This window comes from Sceloporus occidentalis, unplaced genomic scaffold (assembly GCF_023333645.1).
Source record: "Sceloporus occidentalis isolate IW3139 unplaced genomic scaffold, rSceOcc1.0.p SCAF_3, whole genome shotgun sequence".
NCBI classification, from domain to species: domain Eukaryota; kingdom Metazoa; phylum Chordata; class Lepidosauria; order Squamata; family Phrynosomatidae; genus Sceloporus; species Sceloporus occidentalis.
In genome coordinates this window covers 172,162,808-172,175,957 of record NW_028316983.1, presented here as the reverse complement: position 1 = coordinate 172,175,957, position 13,150 = coordinate 172,162,808, and the positions used below count along the sequence as shown (strand labels likewise).

Genomic DNA, 13,150 nt, shown 5'->3' with positions numbered 1-13,150 from the left:
TAAAAGTTTATAGGTTCTTCATTGGTACCTGCATTAGAAAATTGCTTTGTTGAAAGAGATTGGCTGATATATTATCTGCCTTGGTGAACAGAGGTCCAGAAATGGCTTTACAGGGAATAATTCTGTTTATGAACATGCAACACCATTTTTTCAAGTGACAAATGAGGATGTGTGCCTTATTTATGTCCTTGTTCTCAGCAAGCTCTGAAAAGATCTTTTGGCTTCAGATTACTTTGAAAGCCAAACATAAATACAAGTACTGTCAGCCCTCCATATCCATGAATTCCTTATCCACAGGTTCAAGTATCCACAGCATATGTTTGAAAATGCAAACTTTATTTTGTCATTTCATCTAGGGGACACCATTTTACTATCCCTTGTATTTAATGGGACTTGAACATCTGCGGTTTTTAATATCTATGGGGGAGGTCCTGGAAAACGAAACCCCAGCAGATGCGAAAGACTCACTGTATGAAGCTAGGAAAATTATACTAGAATTTGAACATAGTACCTCACACAGCAGAATCCTCCTGAAATCTTATTGAGAAAAAGCTGAAGTTGCGTCCCCTGTTTTGAAACCTCAGAGAATAAAAGGTTCCTGCACCTGTAGTTGAACTAAGCTTTAGTATTCTGAAGCAATAAAATGTTCCTCTCTGAGCACTTCTGAAGCAGAGCTTGAAAAGTTACTTTTAAGAAGAAAGACAATAATATAACACTGAGCTGAAGCCATCCATAACTGAACAGTGGCAGGATGATGTTCTGGTTTCCAAGTCATTATCCTACCACTGTTTTGTTACAGGTGGCATTACTGTGTCATACTTATTCCTGTTGGAAATAATTTGTGAAGTTCTGCTGCAAAGTAGTACAGTACTCCTGTAAGCTCATGTTCCCCACCCTTTTTCAAAATATGGGAGAAAGGTAGGACTTCAGTTCTTCAGGTAAATGCTGAGTCTCATGGGAACGTCTACTTGACGTCCAGGCCTGAGTTTAGGGAGGGAAAGAGTCAATTGCAGCCACAATGTCTTGCTGTCTACCAAGGCCAGAAAAGAAATTACATTATGCATTTTGCCCTTGGACCAGGTCTGTAGCAATTGTCTTGTTTCTTTTCCTGTGTTCTACTAGAATTTAAAATGTAAAACATTTCAGTAATGAAGCTTCCATAATTTTGTGTCCATTTCCATTTAAAGAAATCTAAAACATATGTCATGTTTTTGTTTCTCTTGCAATTTTAAGGTTCTTGTTTTATCCGAACTGATCAGCTAGATGGTGAAACAGACTGGAAACTAAAAGTTGCTGTTAGTTGCACACAGAGATTACCAGCTTTAGGGGTAAGCATTGTAGTTGTACCTTTCACCTTTTTTTCACTGTACCTTATGCAGTTGTGTGTTTGGAGCAGTTCTGTTTAAAAAGTCCAGATCACAAAATTGTACCAAGTTTAATATTGACCTGTAAACATTAAGTAGGTATAGGTGCATTAATAAAGTATTGCATTGGTTTAAGGCCACTGTAATCAATGGCTTATCAGTTGGAAGGACAGCATTTTTTATAGACTGTTATATCCTGCTGATCATACTTTCTGCAATTACCATATATACTAGACTATAAATCGAGGGCAGGTTTTGGGGCCAAAATTATGGATTTTGATATGACCCATGGATGAGTCGAGGGTAAAACCTAGGGGCATGTAATGAAAGATGTAAAGGACAAAGCAAAGGAAAACAGTGCCAAAGAACTTACAAAATTACATCAGGCATAACTATTTGTACTCATATAGAAGGCTGGATGGATGAGAGTGTAGAAGGGGGCCAGTGCTTCCAGGGCAAATTAAACTCTTGCCTTTTAACAGGGGAGGGAGGGAGGGAGATATCTATTACATTACATTGACCTGAGGATAATTCGACTCAGTTTTTTTGGGTCAGTTTTTAACCTAAATTTCTAGACTTATACATGAATATATACAGTATATATCTAGATTTCTGTGGCCAATTAAAATTGCAGGTTTTAACTTCTACAACAGCTCAGGGCCAAAACATATATATTTACACATACCCTAAGGTCTTTGGACACTCTTGCCAAATGCAGTGAAAGTGGTGGTTGATGGGGGCCTTTTAGTGATTTTACCCTGATTATGGGATGCCCTTTCTTGAGAAGTTCTTCTAGTGGGTGCCTATACTTTATCTTTTCTGCAACAGGTGGGAGAAGATATTTTTATTTCTATAAGCCATCTTACATTCTTTTAGTTTGTACATTGTAGCAGACAGTTTTAGAATGAAAACTGTTGCTATTGCTGTGATGTTCTTACATTTATCCTCTTCTGCTAGTTTTCAAACTGTATTTAGCGTTCATGATACATATTATGTATCAGTTCTGTCTTACTATAAGGTGCCTGGGAACATATTGTCATAAAATATATAAATGAATTGTTAAATTTGAGAAGTGGTGTTTGAGGCAACACACCAACAGTTATTTTGGTATTATCAGCATTTTCATCATTCTTACATTGTTTACCAAAAAGTGCTTTTTTTCTACACACAGTTACTCATGTGAATCTATATTACACATAATAAAATGCTGCTATTTTTAATTGTGATTCTCAACTACTTGAGGCATAGGATGGGTAGCATATGTATGTTTTAAATAAGTAAACACCCCAAAGAATGGTGCAAGTTTCTACATGTATCTAGGAATTTTTGGTTTGTTTCTCCAGTGGCATCCCTGACATGTTGAACAGCTAATTTTGAAAACTAGAGGATGCCTTTAAAAAGGTTTTGAAGTACAACAGAGAAGACAGTTGTTCAAAATAAACAATAATAGAATAAAAATATAAAATTTCCTTAGACATGTCAAGTTCCTTGAGAAACCTCTTCAGATTCCACCCATTGTTTTTGTTGATGTCAAATAGACTATCATCAGTATAAAAATGTCATAGTGACTACCTGAAATAGGAAATAAAGGCAATAGGTCAGTGATGGCGGACCTTTTGGGGGCTGTGTTCTGGCAGCAGGGCTTCTGCCCTCCAGAGGGAGGGCTTCCGAGGTGGGACTTCTCTGGGGAAGGTCTGGGCACGGGGGCAATGGCAGTTCCTCCTCCTGCCCTTCCCCCAGCTGAGAGACAGCTGGGGGTCGGGAAAGGTCTGTGGAGAGGAGGAGAAGTGGGCATGCGCCTGGTCCTCCTCCTCCCGGACCTTTCCTGGTCACCAGCTATCCCTCCAGAGGGAAATGGGGGTCAAGAAAGGTGGGGAGGATGAGGAGTGGACACGAGCCCAGTCCTCCTCCTCCTAGACTTTTCCTGATCCCCAGCTGTCTCTCCGGAGGCAGCTGGACGTCAGGAAAGGCCCGTGGGGAGGATGAGGAGTGGGCACACGCCCAGTCCTCCTCCCCCTGGATCTTTCCTGACCCCCAGCTGTCTCTCCGGAGACAGGTGGGGACTGGGAAAAGTCTCTGGGGAGGAGCAACTGGCATGTGCCGGTTGCTCCTACTACCCCCTCCCTTTTCATGGCCTCCAGCTTTCTCAGAGAGGCAGTTGAAGGCCGAGAGGAGGAGCCAGAGGCACACGCCTATGGCTTTTTCTCCCCAGTGCCATTTTCTGGCTTCCAGCTGTCTCAGAAAGATAGCTGGAGGCCGGGAAACTGCAGGGAAGAGGAAGAAAGAGAATGTGCATGCCTGTTCCTCCTTCTCCATGGCCTGTGTTGTGCGAAATGGCTTTGTGTGCCACCTGTGGCACGCATGCCATAGGTTCAACATCATAGCTATAGGTAATCTGCATGCTTTCTTAATGATCAAGACGGTCTACTCTATCTACTTGTACACATCAGGGTATTAGCTAAAATTCTAATTTAAGATACTAAATTAAACAGAAGACTGATACAAGTTGAGGTCTTAAGTATTTAAGATTTAATTATTTTAAACTTTGTGCTGAAAATTTAGTTTTTTAATTATTTTATATCTTGCAAAATATTTGCTATTTTAAGAAATCTTATTTTTTATGCATTTTGAAATAATAATATTGCACTTAAATTCAGAAATGTGTTTATTTACTTCAGTTTCTCAAAATAAAAGCAGTAGGCTCTAGTTACAGTGAGACTCACTATTTGTTTAACATGCATGCCATTTAATATTCAGACTCTCAGAATTAATCATTTGTAAAATATGGATGAATCCACAATGGAATTCTCGAATCATGGATTATGGAACTAACCCTGTACTTTTTCAAAGACATTGACATTGTGTTCTCTGAACACCATTGCTGTGTATAGCTGTTCTTGTTGAAAAAGCTATGGGAGCATGCCTCTCTCAGGATCTGTTTATGTAACACAAAGTTTTATTTGCACTCATCTTAAGTGCAACAATGTGTACCTTTAAAGACATGTGATTTCTCTGGCTATCACCAAGCTGAGTTAGCTAACTCTTAGGAGAAAGCTGCTATGGGAGAACAGAGTAGACATGGAAAGAACTCTGTGTAGGTAGAAATCATGAGATATATCAATTTATTTCTTTGCGTTTGTTTATGTTTTGCATAACACATTTTAACGGCAGCAGAGTCACAATGGAGCAGAGAGAGTATGCACCATATTCAGAAAAGGATCTCATAAGTTACCAAATCACTGAGTAAAGAGGACCGATGAGTTAAGGTTAATGGAAACAAAATTAATTAAAAGCTCCCAGATAGTGTTAAGATGAATATTATACAGTGTTTGTGATTTATAGTTACTGTGTCACAAATGTTCTTATGTGTTATTTATACATAATAAATTAACCCCACCTCCATAAATTCAGATAATTTGTAGGATTCCCTGGTTAGCATGTAATATAACCAAACTAAGTGCATGAAAGATGGGCTGGTTTCTGTTTTACAGTAATTCTTGAATGCCACCTGCTGGGCTACTACTAAAATGGCTGAGGATATATGCATCTCATGCTTCTCCCTATTTTGCAGCTTTTACCTGTTACAATTAATGCAACTTTGCCCATGTAAGAGCTGAACCTCCCACAGTCAAGCTCTGCCACCAATTTCTCTTGCCATCTACAGAAGAAAGCATCAGGTTTTAGTGAAAGAAAGTTTTGTAACACTGAATTAATCACTTCCATTTTGAATACTGAGACACTTTTTAATGAAAGTTTTAAAGTATGCCTGAGAGTTAAAAATAACTCCACACTGCTAAAAGAGATTAGAAATTACAGTTTAAATGTCATCATTCAGTGATGTATAATTGCTAAGTTGTCCTTTACTTCCCACTGTTTCTGTGGAAGACAAGGATAGTGTGTGGAAGAGAGATCAGGGAAGGAAAAGGGAGGGAGTACCACTGAAGTGTACAGTTTCTTTACACTACTCCCTGAATGACCAAACAAGTGCACCTATGTCCAAAATGCTTTTTGAGAACATGTCCTGTGAGCAGTAAATGTGTTTTGTTTCTTCTGTGGCAACAGTTCCAGTGTCTTAGCCAGTGGGCAGGTTGCTGTTGAATTAATTTCAAATGCTGACTTGTCATTCTGAGTCATTGTATAACTGGAATTAATAAGATTTCCAAATTAGAAAAGATGTTCTTTAACCCTTAGTGTTGACAAGGATAACTTAATTTGAAGTAGACCTGTTATATTTTTTAATATCATCAGCCAGGATCTAACACTGACATCTGGAAACATCACACAAACTTAACTGATAAATTAAAGTAGAGGTAAATAGAGTGTAAGCTTTGTTTCATTTAGCTTGAATAGCTGTGACACAAGCAGAAAAAAAATGGGAGCTTTAATAAAAGGTGGAACAAGTTCCAAAAAAACCTGCAGAAATAATCCAGTTTGAGACCGTTTTAACTACCTCGACTTGGTACTAGGGAATCCTGGAAATTTTAGTTTATTGTGGCACCAGAGCTTTCTAACAAATGTCAGACAAATGTCTCACAAAGCTACAGTTCCCAGCATTCCCTAGTATTGAGTTTTGAACCTAAGTATTGGATTCTAAACTCTATAAAACTCTAAACCCTGTAAAAATAAAAAATAATAATAGCAAGTTGTGTTTAGAAGAAAAGACATGAAGTTTGCATAGATGCAGGCTAAGCAGTTTCAGCACATAGTTAACATACACTGCCCAAAACTGTCACTCATTTTGATTTCTGTAGTTATCTGATGTAAAGGATTGTATCTTCTGTTGTCATGGGCTGTGAGTTCCATCATCAGTGTAGGACTGTAACCTTATCCACAGTGACACCCAGAATAAATATACCGCCAAACCTTTAGAGCTTTCTTAAAGAACAGATGACACCACCAAAGATGATCTGTACAGATTTTGTTGTCTTCCCAAACCACTTAATGTGATCAGAGGATTAAAATTTCAACAAGTCATTTAATGATGGCTGAGCTGTAAGAACTGTAACACCCAGGTTAGGTTTCGTGGTTTCATAGTTATATGTGGAATAGTGTCTTTCTGCACAGAGCATATTCTGGGATAGTCTTCTCTGGCTTAAGTGATCAAGTAAATTTATTAGCAGCAATGAGGTCACTGTAATTTTCAATAAATTGTGACTTGTTGATTTATATCAAAAGATCCATAGAGCAGTAAACAATACCATTTACATTTAATTAGTTTTATTGAACCAGGGGCAATTTTATTTGTAATGAACTGCATGTTATGATTAAGGATGTATTTTAATGATCTTTAAGTAAGGTGAACAAATGTTGCCCTTGACCTAATAGAGGAGGTTTTTCTACATTATTGATAACTCCAGAGTGATTTCTAAATTATTGTAGTAAAGTGCAGAGAAAAACATTATCATTACTGTACCATCATTTAGTTGTTTCATGACTTATGCAGTCATGTGCATCCTTCCAGTGCCTACTTGAAATTAAGAGGGAAATGGTCAACTAAGCTATCTCTATATAATTTTAAGTATGTTTTCCTAATATATGTCATAAATGTCCTATAAGGCCAATGCACTAGCGTCAATAGAATTGTAAGCATTATCATTCTGATTTTAGTTTAAAGATCAATGATTTTGTAGCAAAGTATAAAGCAATATGGGGAAATTGTTAATTGAATTATTTCAAGTGCAGTTTGAAATAATTCAGAAATGTGCTATGAAGGTTTTTGTTAGCTGATCTTTTTATGTTTATATTGACATGTCTTGCCCTTGAGAAAATTTTGATGTAGTGCTTCATCTAAGAAAGGTTTTAAAGTGGTTTAGTTTGCTCACAGGTTAATTTCTACAAAGCTTGGGAGTCTGTTAAGAAAGAATACTTTCGTGCTTGGCTCACTTCATTAATAGTTTTTATTGTATTGCAAGTATGTGTGTGGTATTAGTTTTCTGCTGTACTGAGACTCTTATTTTTCTGTGCACAATAAAGCACATAATAGCCTGGATTATCTAAATTGTAGGTGATAACAGATTGAGAAGAAGTGAACGATGAAGATATAGGACACCACATGTGTATTAGTTTCATATGAATTATTTCTCAAGAGGCTGATGAAAACTAACTTAGAAGAACAAGAATGCACTGAATGGGAGTTTGTGTGAAAGCTTACAATAAACGGTTGATGATTTAGTATAAAAACAGATTATTTGTAATGGAAGATGTTGAAATCTGATTTGTGCTCTTAAAATATGAATAAAATAGTTGGATAAGCAAGCATAAATCATTCATGAGAGTGTGAAGCACAAGATATGGTTGGAGCTGTATTCTTTTATAACTAAATGGAACCTTGGTAAATAAAACTACTTGATTATGTTTGATACTTCTTCTTTCCTTACTTTAAGTAGAAGACATTTGTGTTAATCAGTGCTTACTTTTTATAACTGATATTTTTCAAATAACTACACATATCTACTGATCTAAATATCTCATGAGCAAAAGCTATGAAACTACTTGGTTGACTGGATGACTCATAGGACAGGAACATATTACTTGCTATCTTACCTGCATAAGAGAAGAAGAGCTTGGTAAATACAACTTAAACATATATAATGATCTATCAGCAAAATATAAAATACTTAACAGCCTCTTCCAGAAATAACTATAAGATTTAAGTTCAAAATATAACATCACTAAATATATTTCAGTAAATGAAGAGAAGGCCGTTAACAACATATATACTAGTTACAGGTCTATAAATTTGTGTTTTCATTTTAGTAAAATTATTCATTTTTGTACAAGGGAAAACAAATGCTCAGCAAATTTTCTTCTCTAGGTACTTCTCTGAGTACTGGAAGATTTGTTTGTAGCTAGGAGAAATACAGTGGCCCTTTCATTCCCTGCAGTGTCCTGGTGTATTTCTTTGCCTATGCACACTTTGCCTATGCACAGGAGAACGAGGGAGAGAAAGAAAGGAAATCAGGGTTCTGTTGAGTCCAACAGTGGGAAAGAGTTTTGTCCTTTCAGTTTCATGTATTAATATTGTGAAAATATTTAGATATTTCAAAATTCTCTGTTCTAGGATCTTTTTTCCATCAACGCATATGTTTATGCTCAGAAGCCACAAATGGATATTCACAGTTTTGAAGGCACCTTTACACGGGTAAGTAGTAATTTTAAGTAATAATGCTTCTTCTAGGCATGTAATTTATTAAGAGAACCTAGCCCCAAGAATATACAACTTACATTATTATTTTAGTGCTATTCCACTACTCTTCACTTTATTGTGCATTGTAAGACACTTTTCAGAAGGACTTTGGCAACAATATCATTGAGGATTATGCTATATACAGTGTAAAACTATGTGAAATTATATTTGCTTTTTTGTATATAATCATCCCCATATATGGCAGAGTGTGGTGGTCTATATGTTGGACTATAAGTCTGGGAGACCAGGGTTGAATGCTCGCTTGGCCATCAAAAGCAGCTGGTTGACCTCAGGCAAGTCTTACACTCTCAGGATCTGCCTCTGAGGGAGTCAACAGCAAGGCCCCTGGGGAAAAAATCTTGTAGAGAAAACTCTGTGATAGGGTCACCTCAGAGTTACCATAAGTCGTAAACATCTTAAAGGCACACAACAGCAAAAAAACAAACCCTATATAGGGCATTTAGCAACACAAAAAACTACGGGAATATGTTTCAGATGCATAGTATGTTCCAAAACGCAAATGAGATAAACCCTTTTCTCCAAATGCTATGCACACAAAGAGAACTAGTGTTTTTTTAAATAACAGTCTTTATTATTTTCATTCTCATAAAAACAAAAAAAGACAAAGAAACAAAATACAAGACAATTCACATACAAACAATCATTCACATTAATAACAGTAACAACACTATCATTACATCTACCACCAAACTACCACATGAAACTAACATATAACTAAAAGTGACTTCCTTGACTCATGGTTTCCTCTCATTCAGTAATCCTAAAATTAAATCTTTAAATGCTTTCTGTATAATTATAATATCAAGTCAAGTGTATTAACCACTTTCTCTTAATTTTACTACACTGACGAAAACCCCAAAGTTCACTCTAGTCCAATTGTGTAACTAGAGTTTTTATGTTTCTTTAGATAAGTTATTAGAGGATTCCATGTTTTTTGAAATAGGTCTATGGATTCTCCTTTCAATAATTTGGTTAACTTATCCATTTCCATGTATTCATACAGCTTAAGATACCATTCTGATATTTTTGGACAATGGTCCCTTTTCCATTTTTAAGCAAACAATATTGTCGTTGCCGACACCATGTATAATAATACAGTTTCATACTTCTTCTTAATTTCCTTATCTATTACCATATTTAATAGAAACAGTCTGGGGTCTAATGGGATATTGACTTTTAATATCTCCCAGATCTGTACCTGGATTAATTTCCAATACGCTTTGACCTGGTCGCATTTCCACCATACATGGTAAAAATGTCCTACATCCTTGTTACATTTCCAGCACAGCTCACTTGTATTCTTACACATCCTGGATAGTTTATATGGAGTTAAATACCAGTGGAATTGCATTTTATACCAATTATTATTATTATTATTATTATTATTATTATTAAACTTTATTTCTATAGCGCTGTAATTATACACAGCGCTGTACAAAGTCGGTAAAATTAGGAGTAAATAAAAGCCTGCCCAAGGCGTACATTCTAAGATAATAACAATTAAAAGATGAATAGATAAAATTACCATATAGAAAAAAGAAAAAAAGAAAAACAGATTAAAAACATCAAATATCAAACAAATCACATCACATCAATTCTCCCTCAAACTATAGCACAGAGTAAATTTTGAGCCTCTTTTCCAAGCATATTCCCACCAGTCCAATTGAATAATGTGCCCTATATCTTGGGCCCATTTAGCCATACAATGTTTAACAATTTCGGCTTCCTGCTCGTATTTTAATAACAATTTGTAAAATTTAGCTATGTGGTGATTTTCTTCAGCCCGAATTATATTACTCAACTCTTCATCCCATTCCTCAAATCCATGAAAATTATAATCAATCTTAAACCTTTCTTTAATCTGTTGGTATTTATTTATTTACATTTGATCATATTTTCAAGTTTATCATATTTTTTTATAGGAAGACAGTGATCCAACTGTTCATGAAAGTCTAAGCATTGAAAATACCTTATGGGCAAGCACTGTTGTTGCTTCGGGTAAGAAACAATGCATGTTTCATTAGTGAATGAAGATGTTAAATAACAGAAAGTTTAACAATTTTACTTTTCCTCCTTTCCTCTTTACATTCCTGTTTCTCTTTTATGTTCTGTTCCTCTTTTAACCAACTTTCTGTTTGGATTTGTCCTGAACATTGTTTTTAGCAGAAGCCTACCCCTGACATTTGTGGGGGTTAGGGGCACAATACCCTCACAAATGTGAAAAAAATGTGAATACGGGAAAAGCCCAGAACAGATGAGGAAGAGCATGTACAGCACCCTTCCAAACTGCTCCAGTCCTGGGCTTGGCTTCACCCCTTCTGTTGGGAGGAAGAAAAACACTAGGATAAGAGGTGGAGGATGGTGCGCGCATCCTTCCAAACTGCCCCAGTCCTGAGCTTGGCTTTCTCCCCCTCCTTCCAGAAGTGTGCCTGCACCCTTTTGGACCGTGTGGGGGGAGGACACAGTTAAATCCGCAAATAATCCAATCTGTGAATGTTAAATGTAGGGCCAACTGAAGGAATATGAAGGGCCAACTGTATTTGAATTTGAAGTTCCACATATTCTTATTTCGTTAGAGAAGAGTAGTGGTAGGAGGTGAGATGCCTTGGGGAAATGCTTGTAATGGAGTGTTGCTCTGCCTGCTTAATTTGAACCTTCACCACTCACCTACTTAGCTGGGGTACATTGTTCATAATGATAGACAGTGAAAGGTGGCAGTTTTTATAGGAAATTAACTGAAAAAGGTGATTCAGGTAGAGCTTTTCCAGTGAAGTGTTCGCTATTTGTGAACATTTTCTGGCCCCAATTGTTCAAAAGTGTTGTTGCACAGGGCCATGCTGCTAAGTTTCATGAGTCCGATTATGCATTTGCAGCATACTATGGCACGGTACACACTGTGCTAAAGCGCTGTGCTGGGGCCATACTAGGGTTAAGGGACCATGCAAAATAAGTAGGAGAGAATTTAAAAGAACACATTAAAGCATGATATATGAACAAGGAGGAGCCAGCATTGCATAGTGGTTTGAGCACTGAACTATGACTCTAGAGACTAGGATCTGAATACTTGCTTGGCTGTGGAAACCCATTGGGTGACATTAATAATAATAATAATAATAATATTTTATTTTTATACCGCTATTCCAGCGATCACAGCGGTGTACATCAAAGAGTAAGACAATTAAAACATCAGCATGACAATAATACAAAGGAGGGATACACACCGCCATATAGTACGTATTGTATACGTACTAGGGTTAGGAAGGGGCGGTGCTTCCGCACCCCCCTAACCCTAGTACGTATACAATACGTACAAGATGGCGGCGCCCCTTCCACATGGGCGCCGCCATCTTTACGTACTGGACACATAGCGTCCAGATGTGTCGCGGCGCCTATGACGTCGCGAATGCGCCAGCGGCGCTTTGCGACGTCATCAGTGCGCCGCAAGAAGAAGCTCCGAAATGGAGCTTCTTTTTTGCTCCATGTGGGAGCTGCGCGGTTTGGCTGCTGCAGCTCCCGCGCGGAGCAAATGGCGCCGGCGGGGAAGCGCCGCAAAGCGGCGGTTTGTATCCCGCCAAAGTTAACAATTAAGAACAGTAAAAACCAACAACACCCTATACAAGTGGCTGTGTAGAATGGAATACACAAAAACATTGCCAAGGGGAAGAGAATGACCACAAGGCTCACGGGGGGAAAGCCTGGCGGAACAAAAAAGTCTACAAGTTTTTCTTGAAAGCATTGAGGGAGGTGGAAGTACGGAGCTCATTGGGGAGGGAGTTCCAGAGCTGAGGGGCTGAAATAGAGAAAGCCCTCTGAGCTGATCCATATCGAGCGTCTGGAACTCTTAAAAGATGTCTTTCACCCGACCTGAGAGTGCGGGGCGGATTGTATGGGGAGAGGCGGTCCTCCAAGTACCCTGGGCCCAAGCCATTTAGGGCTTTATAGGTGAAAACCAACACCTTGTATTCGGCCCGGAAGCGAATAGGCAGCCAATGGAGATCTTTTAGGACTGGTGTTATATGGCTGGCCCTGGAACATCCAGTAACCAGCCGAGCAGCCATATTCTGCACTAATTGAAGCTTCCGGGTTTGGTACAAGGGTTGCCTCATATAAAGCGTATTACAGAAATCTAATCGAGAAGTTACCAGAGCATGTACAACGGTTTCAAGGTCCCCCCGGCCAAGGAAGGGTCGCAGTTGGCGTATCAGCCGAAGCTGATAACAGGTGCTCCTGACCGCCGCATTCACCTGAGCAGTAAGGTGAAGCGACGAGTCCAGAAGCACCCCCAAACTGCGAACAGAGTTCTTCACAGGGAGCGTGACCCCATTTAGGACAGGTGGAAAAATTTCCTTACCCGGGCCAGGAGAGCCAATCACCAGTACTTCCGTTTTCTCTGGATTCAGGCTGAGTCTGTTTTCCCTCATCCAGCCCATTACCGACTCCAAGCAAGCATTAAGAGGAGGGATGCCATCCCTAGTTACTGCATCAGTCGGAGACACAGAGAAAACTATTTGGGTGTCATCAGCGTACTGATAACACCGCGCCCCATGTCTCCGGATGATCTCTCCCAGCGGCTTCATGT

The 13,150-nt window shown here is 38.4% G+C and overlaps 1 protein-coding gene across 3 annotated transcripts in view; it reads left to right on the top strand.

Moving 5' to 3' along the window:
- Positions 1-13,150, top strand: part of LOC149317126 (putative phospholipid-transporting ATPase IIB) — a 176,518-nt gene that overhangs the window by 73,480 nt on the left and 89,888 nt on the right. For all 3 annotated transcript variants that reach the window (XM_089516905.1, XM_089516903.1, XM_089516906.1), the window contains 3 exons: positions 1,234-1,328; positions 8,425-8,505; positions 10,494-10,569. In XM_089516905.1, coding sequence (XP_089373031.1) covers positions 1,234-1,328; positions 8,425-8,505; positions 10,494-10,569 — 252 coding nt within the window. The remainder of the gene's footprint in view (positions 1-1,233; positions 1,329-8,424; positions 8,506-10,493; positions 10,570-13,150) is intronic.